Source organism: Lycorma delicatula, chromosome 4 (assembly GCF_047948215.1).
Source record: "Lycorma delicatula isolate Av1 chromosome 4, ASM4794821v1, whole genome shotgun sequence".
NCBI classification, from domain to species: Eukaryota; Metazoa; Arthropoda; class Insecta; order Hemiptera; family Fulgoridae; genus Lycorma; species Lycorma delicatula.
The window spans coordinates 156,494,445-156,507,587 of record NC_134458.1 but is presented as its reverse complement, the minus strand read 5'-3'; the positions used below and the strand labels follow the sequence as shown (position 1 = coordinate 156,507,587).

General features: G+C 28.7%; 1 protein-coding gene across 1 annotated transcript in view; it reads right to left on the bottom strand.

Moving 5' to 3' along the window:
* LOC142324000 (uncharacterized) overlaps window positions 1–13,143 on the bottom strand; it is a 131,665-nt gene that overhangs the window by 70,782 nt on the left and 47,740 nt on the right. Inside the window, exons 7-8 of the mRNA XM_075364538.1 lie at window positions 7,607–7,731; window positions 5,748–5,958 (exon numbers count right to left, since the gene is read on the bottom strand). Coding sequence (XP_075220653.1) covers window positions 5,748–5,958; window positions 7,607–7,731 — 336 coding nt within the window. The remainder of the gene's footprint in view (window positions 1–5,747; window positions 5,959–7,606; window positions 7,732–13,143) is intronic.

The window sequence follows — 13,143 nt, the reverse complement described above, 5'->3', positions numbered from 1 at the left end:
CATTATCATTAATTTTAAATGATGATTGCTGTTTTGTAAATAAATGTTTAATATTGTTATAACTAAATTTGTTAGCGTCTTTTATTTTTTAAATTACTCATTGTACAATCTTCCTTATTAAAAAATTTATCATTTGTACTTTTTATATTATCACTTACCATCTTAATATCACAGCTATTAGATTCCTTAATATTTTCATTTGACTTGCCTATTACATCTTTTTTAATATTTGAACAACTATCATCTACTTTTGTATTTACAACAATATTCTCGTCTTTTTTATCATTCAATAATAAATTGTGATTTATATCTTTAATATTTTGATTATTAATATATACTTCATTGTTGTTAATTTTTAATGAATCTCTTTTGATATCCTCTTTTACCAATTCTTCAATAACTTTATAATTTAACTTTCTAAATGGTTTTTGTTATACAAGTAATTCAATCGATTCTTCAACATGTATCATTGATAATAAATTTGAATGGTAGTGTACTAGTACTTGTTTTCTTTTAACTGTTGGCCTTTTAATAGATTTTTGTAAACCATCTTGTTTAACAAAGCTATCTTCATTTTTCATCTTTGTATTTACTGTTATTAGAATGATTTGATTTATTCTTACATGTAATATCTGTTCCATTTTGAGTTGTTGCATTCATTTTATTGTTGACATCATCGATTGGTAATGTTTTTGATGATTTTTTACCAATATATTTCTTTTTTGTTTTCCTTTTAATATGATAGTGTTTAACAGTACCACTATGACTAATATCTTCAACACTTATACTCGACATTAAATCAGTACTATTTTTACCAACTGAAGGCATAGAATGTGACTGTTTAATTTATTCAATTTTCCAAAGATTCTAGAGTACAGTTGAGAAATTTTCATGAATGTTATGAACAAGAAAAGATGTAACAGTAATGTTGCCCTTAATGTTATTCGGAAGGTGACCATTATGTATATATCCTAATTTAGTTTTCTGAATAGGATATCAGGAATTTCAAATGAATTTCCCAGGCAAGATAAGACTCAAATAGAATTGAGCTCAAATCAGTATGTCAATGTTATTTGCTATACTGAACTTGGTATTTGCTAGAAGGTGATAAATATTATAATTAGAAATGTGAAATGGGGTTGACGGATGGCTGTATGATATATCAGATAAAACAGCACATTGCACTTTCAATGAAAGGTTTTTATAACGAGAGTGTAACACTGTATTCAGATTGAGATGAGTTATTTATGCCTGAAATGGGGAGATTTTTTTTAATTAGTTTAAGTCCTAATTTTTGGGCAAATTTATATGTGCAAAGATTTGCCTGGTTATCAGGATCTAACAAGATCCTACATGAGTGATGATTACCATAAACATCATTGATGTTACATATGGGTGTTGATAAAAGTATTTTCATTTGACTGATGATTAGATGAATAATAGGTATTATTTTCAAGCTTATTGCTATTTGATTTAGAATCATTAATTTTGTCAATATGAATGGGAGTATTACATTTTTTATTACAAATCTGACATCGATATTTTTAATGACATTCGTTAAAAGAATGACCTTTCCATAAACAATTAGAACAATTATTATTCCCCAAAAAGGCTTTACAATCTTCAATCAACAAAATTTAAAAATTCTTTACAAAATGATGGTTTGAATTACACAACAAACATTGATTAGAATTAATAATAATGATTAGAATCTGAATAATAACTAACATTATTTCCTTTATATTGTTTAATGGAAGGAAATGAATTAGAAAATTATGTTATAGTGGATAAAAGGAGAGAAACAATACTGAGATCTGAATTTAAAAGAGAATTAAAAGATTTGAATGGCAGAAAGGCTTCTGGAATAGACGAAATACCTGTAGAATTACTGCACAGTGCAGGTGAAGAAGCGATTGACAAATTATACAAACTGGTGTGTAATATTTACAAAAAAGGGGAAGTTACGTTAGACTTCAAAAAGAGTGTTATAGTCATGATACCAAAGAAAGCAGGAGCAGATAAATGTGAAGAACACAGAACAATTAGCTTAATTAGTCAAGCATCAGAAATTTTAACTAGAATTCTGTACAGAAGAATTGAGAGGAGAGTGGAAGTGTTAGGAGAAGACCAATTTGGTTTCAGAAAAAGTATAGGGACAAGGGAAGCAATTTTAGGCCTCAGATTAATAGTAGAAGAAAGATTAAAGAAAAACAAACCAACATAATTGGCGTTTATAGACCTAGAAAAGGCATTCGATAATGTAGACTGGAATAAAAAGTTCAGCATTTAAAAAAAATTAGGGTTCAAATACAGAGATAGAAGAACAATTACTAACATTTACAGAAACCAAACAGCAACAATAATAATTGAAGAACGAAGCTGCAACAAAAAAGGGAGTCTGACAAGTATGTTCCCTATCCCCGCTACTTTTTAATATTTATATAGAACTAGCAGTTAATGATGTTAAAGAACAATTTAGATCTGAAATAACAATACAAGATGAATAGATAAAGATGCTATGATTTGCTGATGATATAGTAATTCTAGCTGAGAATAAAGATTTACAACAAACAAGGATCGGCATGGATGAAGTCCTACACAAGAACTACCGCATGAAAATAAACAAGAACAAAACAAAATTAATCAAATGTAGTAGAAATAATGAAGATGGACTGCTGAATGTAAAAATAGGAAGAGAAAAGATTTGGAGGTAGAAGAATTTTGTTATTTGGGAAGTAGAATTACTAAAGATGGATGTAGCAGGAGCGATATAAAATGCCGAACAGCACAGGTGAAACGAGCCTTCAGTCATAAATATAAGTTAACTTGGACGATTGGAGTACCTGAGAAGAAAAGATTAGAAGTTTTTAAAATGTGGTACTACAGGAGAATGTTAAAAATCAGATAGGTGGATAAGGTGACAAATGAAGAAGTGTTGCGGCAAATTGATGGAGAAAGAGACATTTGGAAGAATATAATAAAAAGAGACAGACTTATAAGCCACACATTAAGCCATCTTGGAATAGTCGCTTTAATATTGGAGGGACAAGTAGAAGGAAAAAATTGTGCAGGCAGGCAACGTTTGGAATATGTAAAACAAATTGTTAGGGATGTAGGATGTAGGGGGTATACTGAAAAGAAATGACTAGCACCAGATAGGGAATCTTGGAGAGCTGTATCAAACCAGTCAAATGGCTGAACCCCAAAAAAAAAATTGTTTATTAGGATTTGAAGTAAAGCGTTAGGTAGAAGATTTGGTTGGATTGTTATAATGTTGTCCCTTGGTTTCGTTTTCTGTTTTCACTTGCTTGTTTGAAGTGAATGCATTAATATTTTTTAGAAGTTGTCTTCTTGAATTAAGAAACTTGATAGAGTTTAAAGGTGAGAAACCTTTCATTCGTTAATTTTCCTTCCATAATCTTCAGGTATGTAGTCCAATTTTGTTGTTAGAAATTAGACAATAAATTCATACATGTTTACAGGAAGTTGCATTGCTTCAAGCGAATTCACATATGAGGAAATTTTATTAATAAATTTTGATAAAATATCCAGATCCTCTTTTTATAGAATCTGACCTTAAAATGCGTTCAGCATTATATACCTGTTATCAAATCGTGTTTTTAATAATTCTAGAGCAATAATATAATTTTCATTAGTTAGTGGTAAATTTTTAATGATTGTTAAGGCTTCATCCTTCAGAGATGAATGTAAATAATGTAATTTTTTACCTCTAAATAAAGGTATATTAATGGGCTGTAGTTGTGCTGTTTAAATGTTGTATTTGAACTAACTTCTTGATTAGATGATTTTTGATTATTAGAATTATTTATTAAGTGTTGTAATTTTGACTCTATAGTATACAAGTCTTCTTCGATTTGTATACGATCTGAAGCTAACACATCAACAAAATATTGAAATTAAATTTCTAATTGAATGTTGTCATATTTGCTTTGCAATTCAAGAAGATTCCTTGTTTTAATTTATAAGGTGGGAATATCACCTTGTGAAGGATCACAATTGTGAGTAAATGTGCCAATCTTAGTTAAAGTGGCCCTTACTAACCCTCAGTCTAATTAATTGTTCCCAATCCATAATAATAGTAAAAATTTAAATTAACATTGTGAATTATTAATAAAGTAAATTAAATGTGAAATGAATAAAATGTGATGAAACAGTGTAAGTTAAATCTAATAAATTAAAAAAGATATTATGGAAATGATGTTGTAGATTTAATCATTGTGAGCCCCTTTTATTATAGGAATTAGTTGAATATTAAGATTCTTGAAATTTTAGTTTATATCCATGATTCTGGAAGACCCAAATGATGATTCTTCAAAATTTCAAATGATGTCAGGGATTCTGCAATACCAAAATGATGTTTCTTCAAAATTTCAAATGATATCCGTAGCCGGAGGACCAAAAACTTTGAATAACTGTCACCTTGGTTAAGTTTAATTATTCTAAATCTTTTGTTTTAATGATTCAATTAAATAAATAATAGTCTATTATTTTATATTGTAAATTAATTTTATTATAATATTTTAACTTGTAATAACATTATATTAACACATGTTGAGTCATCGACGGCTGGCAGAAAACTGACTATTTTAGTAGAAGCCAGCGTAAAGTAAAGCTTTGCTTTTAGTGTGGAGGGAGCCAAGTACAGCTGCCTGCAGCTGTCTGAAGGATCTTTAAAATTTAAATATAATTTGAAATTCTTCTTGAAATAAAAAAATTTGAAGTTCCTCATTAATAATAAAATTTAACATAAATGAAACTTAAGTCTTAACACATCCTAATGTTTTTAAATTTGTATGTAGAAGAAAGAGTTCATACACTGGAAGAGAAATTATTAGTGGAGTAACAATCCAAGGAAAAAATTAAAAAGTTAAGATTCACTGATGATGTTCTTTTGACAGAAACCAAAAATGAGTTAAAAGAAATTCTGAATGTTATGTATGAATTTTATTGCTAGGATAGTGATTCAGTTTGAAAATGAATAACAACAAAACCAAATTAATGAATTTTGGCAGAAAGGAAGGTAATAAGAAGTTTAACATTGCGATCGGAATATAATAATAACATAATACAAGACCTCGGACTATAAGTTACACAATTTTGGTGTTTAGGAAATAAAATTAAAAAGGATGGAAAAAGTAAGACATATAGGTCAAAACAAAGCGAGACATGCAAGCTTGGTTTTCAAAAAGAAACAAGTCTGCTAGTAACTAGTGCAGGTTACAGAAAGATGCCCCTAAAACTATCTAGGTGGAATATAAAATTTTATGTAGTGGTATATGGATAATAAGAAAAGGAAAAAGGAATACTAAACCTTAAAATGTAGGATACCAGGGGATATTAAAAATTAGATAGGCTGTTAAAATATGAGATGAAGATAACTTAAGACAAATAATAAACAAGAAAATTCACCAAGAGAATTTTGTAGAGATGGAATAGCTGACGATCAAACATTCTACTATACTGTTAATTTGAAAATAGCGAGATGTACAGATGGTAGAAGCTCTAAAGAAAGGCCATGATCGTTATTAATAAACTGATAACTAAGGATGTAGGATGTAGTAATTAAGTTGAGATTAAAAATGATCACACACAAAAAGGAATGAAGAACCAAATCATTAACGTAAAGAAAAGTCTTATATTTTATTTTTTAAGCCCTTCAACCCTTTAGGCTCATGATGAATTAATCATTATAAAAAATTCAATAATTTAAAACGAAAATTAATTACCTTAAAAGCCTCTTCCCAGCAATATATCTCAAGCACAAAAAAACTTCCTCTACTAAATACTTGAGGTCCTTCTCGTTCTTCATGGCCCCAGTTACCATTTATTTTAGTATTCCGAACAACAACGTTTTCTGAGAATCTTGGATTAAAATGAAATGCAACATCAATAATATTATTATCAGACTGAAGACTGCGTTGAGATCTGACACTGCATCTGTAACAAACAATATACTGAATTTTTAATTTTATATTTATTTATTTTAATCAGGCTTTCAGATCAATGCTTTTAAATCAAACTACACTACTCAATGAGAGAAAGGGTCCTACTCAATTTATTTGATTTTTACTTGAAAAAAAAAAATGAATATAAAAGATTGTATAACTTCTCTTTTCATGGTAACTGTTTTTTATGTTGTGTTCCTCAGCCATTTGTTGCTTATAATTTGTACTGAAAATAAAGAAATCCCACATTTAAAGGAAAAGCTATGTGTGGTATCTACTGATAAATTCCTTAATTAAGAGATGCATAGATTTTTCAAAACACTCTTCACTGAATCTGTCATCAGTTTTTTGAATAAGTACAATACCTGAGCAATTATTTCGACAATATTTACCGAGTAATAAAAAGATGGTGAAAGGTTAGTTTTATGTAGCTTAAACTGGATATACAACAAACAATTCACCTCTCAATATATTTCACTTATGGTTGAATTTTAATAATTTATAATTCCTGGCCTACTGTTACATATTTCTTCATTCATGTATTTTATAGAAAAATGACAATGATACATTCATTTACATGAGGCTCATTCAATAATCACGGAAGATGTCAACAGTGTAAAATCTATTTAATACAATAAACTGAAACTGTCTGAAATTGCCACCTGACAGAAAATATCAGTTTTTCATCAAGAATTTCCATTATAATCTCTTTTGTTTATTTCAAGGTAAACAAAAGCTCTGCTTGAAATGTGTATTGTGGAAGAAAAGCTTGCTGTGATAAAGTTTCTGAGACAGTTGACTAAAAATTACAGACACCAGAATTCACATTTGTATAGAACTTAAACAACGGTTTTTAGCAGAAAGTAATACTTATTTAGATTACATAATAATGAGCCAGAATTCAAATGTCAGAATATGACATGGAAACATCCAAATTTGCATGTCAGGAAAAATTCAAAACCTATGTGTCAAATGGTAAAATAATGGATGCAAATGGTATTTTGGGACAGTAAAGATTGAATCATTATGATTATTTGGAAGAACTACATATAATCAATACTGAAGAGTATAGTGACATGCTAGAAAATAAAGTGATACCTGAAATAAGGAAGAAACATCCTGCTTCTCTTTCAAATTGTGTAATTCTTCTGTATGATAAAGCCTGCCCTAATGTTGTTCAAGACATGGGAAACTATTCACAAGTCAAATTAGGAAAAATGGATTAGTCAAATTTCCAAATCCACTTTTGCAATCCTGATCTCACACCATCAGATTTTTTTTTTTGTTTGGGCCTCAATCCAGTTTTTATGTGGCATAGTTTAACAACTGTGAGGAGGGCAAACATGGCTCAGATGGTAACATCAGGTAAATAATTCTTTATTACAGGAATAAGAAAGCTTGCACAAAGATGGGGCAAGTAACTAAATATAGGTGGGGATTATGTTGAATAAATTTAGTAGCATTAATATCACTGTCATTGATTAAATAATTTCTTTTATTATTTGTCTCTTTAATTATTGAATGACCCTCGTATATACACTAAATAGGTAAGCACAAAAAGCTACATAAGCTTAAGAGTAACAAAAAATAAAAAAAGGTAAAAGAAAGAAAAAAGCTCCATTACATAAAATATTTCTAACCTTTCAGCACTGTCTAATGATGAACCACTAGATGTTTCTAATGAAGAAGGATATATCAGTAAGGAATCAAGTAAAGATTTCTGAGAAAGCAAATCTTGGCGACAAAATCCTGTCTCACCATTACTCTAAAAAGTTAACATGTAAAGAAAAAAAAAATTAATCAACTGTTATTTAGTTTTTTAATAAGTTCTACATTATTGTCATTTAAGACAACAAATATATGAGGTGACAATTTAATTGCTGGAAGGCAATCTGTAAAATTTAAGAGCTACTTAATTTAGGGCCACTGTTGTCTTTGGAGTAGTCCTCTACACTAGTTCAGTGATGTTTGATTTCTGGGAATAGGCTTGAAACTGTTCTTCTAGAATATTCTTGAATTCTTTTATCGTACTATGATGGGCATCAGTGACATTGGCATTAACATGACTGTGATCAAATAATTTGTCAGTCACAATTGAGACCTTTTCCTCCAGAAAACATTAAATCCTGTCTTTGAATCTCTTAAGCCATTCAAAGAACTTTTTTAGTGCATCAACACTATAGCTACTTTAAATAGCTCCTATGTTTTAAGAGTAGTTTCTAAAATTTTTACAAAAAATTTAATGTTATACAGTCTAAAATATGATCCAAACTTTACATATAGATCTTTATTTTTTTGCCATAGTAAACTAACAAACAGCACTACTAATTTGACATTAATAATAGATTACTTAAAACATGCATTACTCACATGATTCCAACCAAATTATTATATAAAAGGGTGACACATTAAATGGTCATTCACTCTGGGAATTAAATTTCACTTACCTTACACAAGCAGAATATTTAAATTAATTAATATATATATATATACAATAATGAACACTGGTGCTACTTCTACTACTACTTCTGCTATATTTGTGAAGTGACTATTACTCTTTTAGTGTTATAAAAGAAAAAAATTAATAACATTCAACTAACTTACCCCATATGAATATATATTGTATGTTTAGTGTTTGCAAAGATAAAGTCTAATATATTATTTTTGTAGCAATTTAACGCAATTCTTTATTACTTATCAGAAGTTCATGCTTCATTAATTAGTATTTGCTGGCAGAAACATAACATAATTAGTATTTTTAATATAATTATATAAAAGAAATAAATTAATTCCAAGTAAGTAATAAAAGTACATTATAAAAAATATATCATCTATTTTAAAACAATATAGTAAAGAGGCCATTTTGGATAAACACAAATATTAGACGTAAAATGAGAAAAAAACATTCAATACAAAAATATGCCTTTACAAACAATCCTGATGAGTGTTTAATCATATATTTGAGTATTAATAATGTATATAGAAACTTTGACTGTAGTACTTTACGTTCTGTGTTAAATTCCATATATAAGAACATAAGCTGGTATACAATATGTTTAAAAAATACATATATTTTGAAATGCCTAAAAGATTAAAAAACATTTTTTTACTTACAGTTAGTAAAATATATTTCTTAAAAGAAATTATTATTTTTCTACATGGAAATTCTTAAAATAAGATTCAGTATTCTTGATCTGGCTAATAGTAGTCAAACCCCTACCTATACATATAAGTGTGCACACAAAAATAAACTAAGAATTATACTACCGAACTGATGAACTAAATAGAAGTGGTTTGCTTGTCAGATTTTTCATAAACAACTCCTGAATTTTTAGGAAAATCAAAATACAAACTAGACAAAGTTTTAGAACAACTGAGGTATATTCTGATTTAAAATTAACGTATTCCATTTTTTTTGTTTTGTAAATAATACAAAATGAAAATTTGTAACAAGTGAAAAAATGCCAAACCTGACCCAGTATTCTAATACAGAACCGTCTGGATTAAAGATAGAGATGTTACCACTCTACCACGGAGGTCAGCAGACTGGGAATGGTTATTTAAAATAAAAAGATGTTTTTTTCTACATACTGAGCTAAAACTGCGAGTGAAAAAGTAAACATTATTTTTTTAAATTTTCATCATAACCAATATTAAAACCAGTATAGACATTAAAATCAGTAATACTAAACTAATCAATACGACTAAAAATGAAAAAAAATATTAAAGTAAGGACACAAAATGTGGACAGTTGAAAAAAAAAATGGATAATCTCAGCTGTTGTAGTACACTGTTTGAAAATCAATGCTCTAACAGTTATTATTGGGTTGTAAGTATGTAGGGAGAAAAACTATTTTGTAACATGATGTGAATTAAAAATGTTTGGCATTGTATTTATTATTAGTACTACATATGATATTAATTAATTCTATAAAAAATTCTGATATCCTATGTTGTTCCTAATTATGTCAACCTTGTTTTTACTGTAAAGAAAGTAAGCACAAACCAGTTTCTTGAGTAAAAATGTAGAATAAAAAAATCCTTTTCATGTTTATATACATAAAATTAAAGCTGAAATTGGCAGAACTGTGAATGATGTTTAAAATTTCACTATACTTCAAAACATTGACAGATATTAAAGCTTAAATACTCAACATTTGAATAAATGTAATCCCTTCAGAATATAACAGAGTTAAAGCTTCACTAGGCAAGATAAACAATGATGAAAATTTCTTAAAGTGCATTATTTTCATGGATGAGGCAACTTTTTAAATCAATGGTTACACAATCAGGATAACTGGTGAAGCTGAAGGTTAGAGGAAGCAAATGGAATTCATCAAATTTGTCCAAGATCTCCTGATAATGCAAATTTGGTATGTGGATTCAAAGAAAAAAGTAACATGGATTTTATAGGACCATTCTTCTTTATAGAAAAAACTAATATGTCTACCAACATTCTAGACATGCTCTACACGGTTTACTACAAATTGTTGAAGAATACAGTCAGATTAAATAATACCAGTTGGGTTGGAGCATCACCTGTAGGAGTTAGAAATGTATTTGAAAGAAAGTCTCCAAATCAGTAGACTAGTAAAGGATGATTACTTCGTAACTACCAAGAATTTCAGTTCTCATGTCACTGGATTCTTACTGGGGCCATATAAACAACATTTTTATTTATTTTAATATTACAACCTTACACTGAGCTAGACTCATTATTAACAGTGAGATGAATGAAATGATAGGTGAAAAAATGCCAGACTCTTGCCAGGAATTGGACCTGAGACCAGCTCATGTAGAAACTAGGATGCTAAAAATTACACCAACTGATCGGCCACTAATATTTAATTCAGTGGAAGTTTGTGATTAAAACTAATTTCATGAAAGTAGAGTGAAAACTTCCTAGTTCCATCAAAATAAGATACCAAATGTTTCAATTTTTCCCCCCACAAAACCTTGTACTTGTTTCAACCATATTATTTATTCAATAAGTTCTAACTTAATAGTTTTTATAGGTCATCCCTTTTTTCCTTTAGATTACAGTCTTATGAGATCTGATAACTGTATATATCTTAAAATATGCCATAACAAATTTAATTATTTTATAAAATTTTTCAGTAAAATCCTTTCTTTTTTCACCTACTTCAAAACTTTATTTCACATAAATAAATAATGATATAACATTAAATAAATAATATACAACATTTCCAATAAAATATAAATATATATATATATATATATATATATATATAAATTTTTTTTCTTTCTAAAGTCAATCTTTTCAACATCCATATTCTTCTGTACTAATATACTGTTTATATAATCCAACCTGATCCAACCAAGTACAGAAATTAAAAAAGTAAATAACACGATACTTACCTTATTTTTTCATAACTTTACAATAGTGCTTTCGTGGCAACCCACATCTTCAGTTGTAATTTTAGTTTTTTCATTTTTATTAAAAAATTAAAAAATAAAAATTACAACTGAAGATGTGGGTTGCACGATAACGCTATTGTAAAATTATGAAAAAATAAGGTAAGTGTCATCTTATTTACTTTTTAATTTCTGCACTTAGGTATCAAGTTGGATTATATATACTATATAATTTTTTTTCAGCCTCTGTAAAATACAGAATTAGAGAACATTCTTACCTTTACCTTTTCATGTTCAAAAAATTTCCAGGCCCAAGCCCATCTTCAGTGATATTTTTTTAATAGTTCTTATTTTTTACATTTACATATTAAATTATAGATTTTTACTTTTATTTTGTAAAAATTGTTTATTGATAAAAAAATTTAAAAACATTTTTAAAAAAGTTTTACATTCAACAAATATTTGTTTAGTCAAGAAAATTAAAAAGGATTACACTAACTAATAATTTATCGATATCTTATCTTTGTATGCCAACTTAAATAATTTTAATAAGAATGTCCCCATCAAATTCTGTTTGCAGATTTATAAGACTGAATTTATGGTTTTTTTTTTTTGTCTTCGGTCATCTGACTGATTTGATGCAGCTCTCCAAGATTCCCTATCTAGTGCTAGTCGTTTCATTTCGGTATACCCCCTACATCCTACATCCCTAACAATTTGTTAACAAGTCTATCAACCCTAACAAGTCTGTCTCTTCTTTTAGATATATTTTTCCAAATGCTTCTTTCTTCATCTATTTGCCGCAACACCTCTTCATTTGTCACTTTATCCACCCATTTGATTTTTAACATTCTCCTATAGCACTACATTTCAAAAACTAATCTTTTCTTCTCAGATACTCCGATTGTCCAGTTTCACTTCCATATAAAGCAACACTCCAAACATATACTTTCAAAAATCTTTTCCAGACATTTAAATTAATTTTTGATGTAAACAAATTATATTTCTGACTGAAGGCTTGTTTCGCCTGTGCTATTTGGCATTTTATGTCGCTCCTGCTTATTCCATCTTTAGTAATTCTAATTCCCAAATAACAAAATTCTTCTACCTCCATAATCTTTTCTCCTCCTATTTTCGCATTCAGTGGTCCATCTTTGTTATTTCATTTTGTTCTTGTTTATTTTCATGCGGTAGTTCATGCGTAGGACTTCATCCATGCCATTCATTGTTTCTTCTAAATCCTTTTTACTCTCAGCTAGAATTACTATATCATCAGCAAATTTTAGCGTCTTTAGCTTTTCACCTTGTACTTTTACTTTGAATCTAAGTTGTTCTTTAACATCATTAACTGCTAGTTCTATGTAAAGATTAAAATGTAACAGGGATAAGGAACATCCTTGTCAGACTCTCTTTCTTATTACGGCTTCTTTCTTATGCTCTTCGATTATTACTGTTGCTGTTTGGTTCCTGTAAATGTTAGCAATTGTTCTTCTATCTCTGTATTTGAACCCTAATTTTTTTAAAATGCTGAACATTTTATTCCAGTCTATGTTATCAAATACCTTTTCTAGGTCTATATATGCCAAGTATGTTGGTTTGTTTTTCTTTAATCTTCCTTTTACTATTAATCTGAGGCCTAAAATTGCTTCCCTTGTCCCTATACTTTTTCTGAAACCAAATTGGTCTTCTCCTAACACTTCCACTCTCCTCTCAATTCTTCTGTACAGAATTCTAGTTAAAATTTCTGATGCATGACTAGTTAAGCTAATTGTTCTGTATTTTTCACATTTATCTGCTCCTG